Below are 2,397 nucleotides of genomic sequence, written 5' to 3' on the forward strand. Positions count from 1 at the left end.
AATGCCTCAAACTGCTCCAACTGAGCAACATGTTGCTCAGGAGGACTACCCAGGAGCCTGGCCAGGGCTTGTTCACCAAGTCCCTGCGCCATTAGCCCTGCCACCTCCCGATGATGTTCGGAGAGGTGGGGAAAATGAGCCCAATCAATGTTGAGGCTCATCCTCACGTACACACGCAGAGATGCGGGTCGTGGGAAGGATTTCAAGTGCTACCAAGTGTAGGCGGGCACGTCGTAATGCGGCCACGCTCTACTTAGCACACACCCTAGCACAGCGAGGAAGCGGTTTGCACCTGCTTCTCTTGCGTGCAGTGAGGTAGTTGTGGTGGGCGCGCAAGCGACCTCACCCAACACACTAAGAACTCTGGTGAAGTGACGTCACGGGAGCGGTAATCCGTCTCCTCGTGCGCACTTACCAAGTAGGTAGTAAATTTCAGACTGATTTATATTTAATAGAATTAAATACAAATACCTATTTTTACCAATTAAAATGATATCTCTATAGATATCATTTAATATGTATTGCGAGCGTATCTTTATAGATACCTCGCGTAACTGATGACGCTAGCCGTCATCATGGATGACGCTGGGCGTCATCCCTCCTAATGTGAATGCACCCATGTGCATCACATCCACAAGGGTTGGTCACAAATGTGCACCACACCCGAGTGTTGGGTCTAATTACTATTATTTAGTAATTGACCATCCCCTTAAGTACCAAATGTACTTAATGGGGACTGTGTAACATTAGGGCAACTCTAGCCCGTTACATTGGGAGTGACATACTCGAATTAACTACGTCGAAGCTAAATTAGTATGTTTCACCTCGACCTTAGAGGGAAGGTCTATACATCACTTTTCTACCTTGTCTAGGAGTTTCCAGTTATCCTTATTTAAATCCAAGGGTTTAAAGGTTCTTCAATTGGGATGCAGCTAAGGTAGTGCCACTTTCCTAAACTCTAATTCGAGTTCAAAGCAAAATCCTCCTTATATTTAATTCGATGGTGCGCTATCGTATGTGACATTGCGCAGGAGACATTCAGGACAATGCTCCTGAGTCCATCGACATTGTCTTGATGGCGTATGTGCTCTCATGCTTGCTACCAGAACCGATTGCACCAACATTTGAATTATGTTTTGCAGCAATTTTTGCGAGGAGGGCTGTTTATTTTAATGACTGGGTTGTATGACCTTGCCAGACGCACAATGCCAAGAAACTTGTCTGAGGACATCCTCAGCGATGGAGCCTTGGCTGCATTTTTTTATGCGAGTGGGTCGTGAACAGGCTGGATTTTGTGTGTTAAAGAATGTATACTGCATTGTTCAAATACATAATCCTACAAAGGGATGCCTTGGACCGTGTCTGGTTTATGCCAAACTCCAGAAACAAACATTTCTAGCTAAAATTCTATCAAAAGTAACACTGCTCGTTATGTTGACGGTGTTTGGAATTCAACCACAGATGCCAGTTGTAACCATAAAATATCTTGTCATCGCAGCACAATCTGCTGTGCCATTGCTAGAAAGATAGTCTCGATGAATATTTGAAGCTCTTTTGATGGTTACATATTTTCTGTATCTCAACATTAGTGAAAGCAGTCTTTCAAAAGGTGACTGGAATGATACAAACATTTATTTTGAAGCCACCACTCCGTCACAAAAATACAGCTTAAACATGTATTTATGAAATAAAAGACTACCGATTACAATATACAACATTTGTAACGCGACTGAAATGTAGTACTAGACGTGACGAGAATGGTGGAAGGTTATCCCTGCATTTATGCGCGCAGATTGCGGGAGGCAGTCGCAGAAGCGGTTGCGTATGAATTTCCACTGTTGCCAACTGGGGCAACATTATAACCGTAGTTTGGGTTGTACGGGTTGTAGGGGTAGTATCCCACGCTTGGTCTATATCCATAGCCACCACCATAGGGGTACCCAACGTTGACGCCGACGCCGACGCCACCGGAAAGACCAGCTGCAAGGCCGAGCAGACCCAATGTTTCTGCGACTTCTGCGGATGCATCGACAGAATTGCCATATAGGGCCGCACTTGCCATGCATAAAACAATCGCTGACTTGTTAAACATCGTTGAAATGTGTTTACGACTTGGTTGGAGCGATGGGAATTGAAGAATGAACTCCTGTTGCAACGTGCGAAATGCGCAGCAAGCAAGTCAAAATACAATAATCACCATCTACCGGATGGAATACAGAGTCCGAAGGTAAAGAATATCCCAAATTAGACTGCTGGTGCCCATGCTGTGAAGAGAAGCTTGACCAAATGGTGTATTCTTGGATTTCTGTATGATTCGCCACATGTCATAATGATTACCGTCTCGGGTTTAGTTGATATGCGAACTCTCTTTTGGCTCTCTAAATTACATATCTGACA

At 44.5% G+C, this 2,397-nt stretch overlaps 1 protein-coding gene across 1 annotated transcript; it reads right to left on the bottom strand.

The window, feature by feature from the left end:
• Nucleotides 1-1,780: 1,780 nt before the first annotated feature.
• On the bottom strand, nucleotides 1,781-2,092 carry CCR75_009738 (uncharacterized protein; the record flags this gene model as incomplete). The annotated part of the gene is made up of 1 exon (XM_067967777.1): nucleotides 1,781-2,092. The coding sequence occupies one exon, from the start codon at nucleotides 2,090-2,092 to the stop codon at nucleotides 1,781-1,783; it is 312 nt and encodes a 103-aa protein (XP_067820274.1).
• Between the last annotated feature and the right edge of the window lie 305 nt (nucleotides 2,093-2,397).

Source organism: Bremia lactucae, linkage group LG1 (genome assembly GCF_004359215.1).
Source record: "Bremia lactucae strain SF5 linkage group LG1, whole genome shotgun sequence".
In the NCBI taxonomy this organism is placed as follows: Eukaryota; Oomycota; class Peronosporomycetes; order Peronosporales; family Peronosporaceae; genus Bremia; species Bremia lactucae.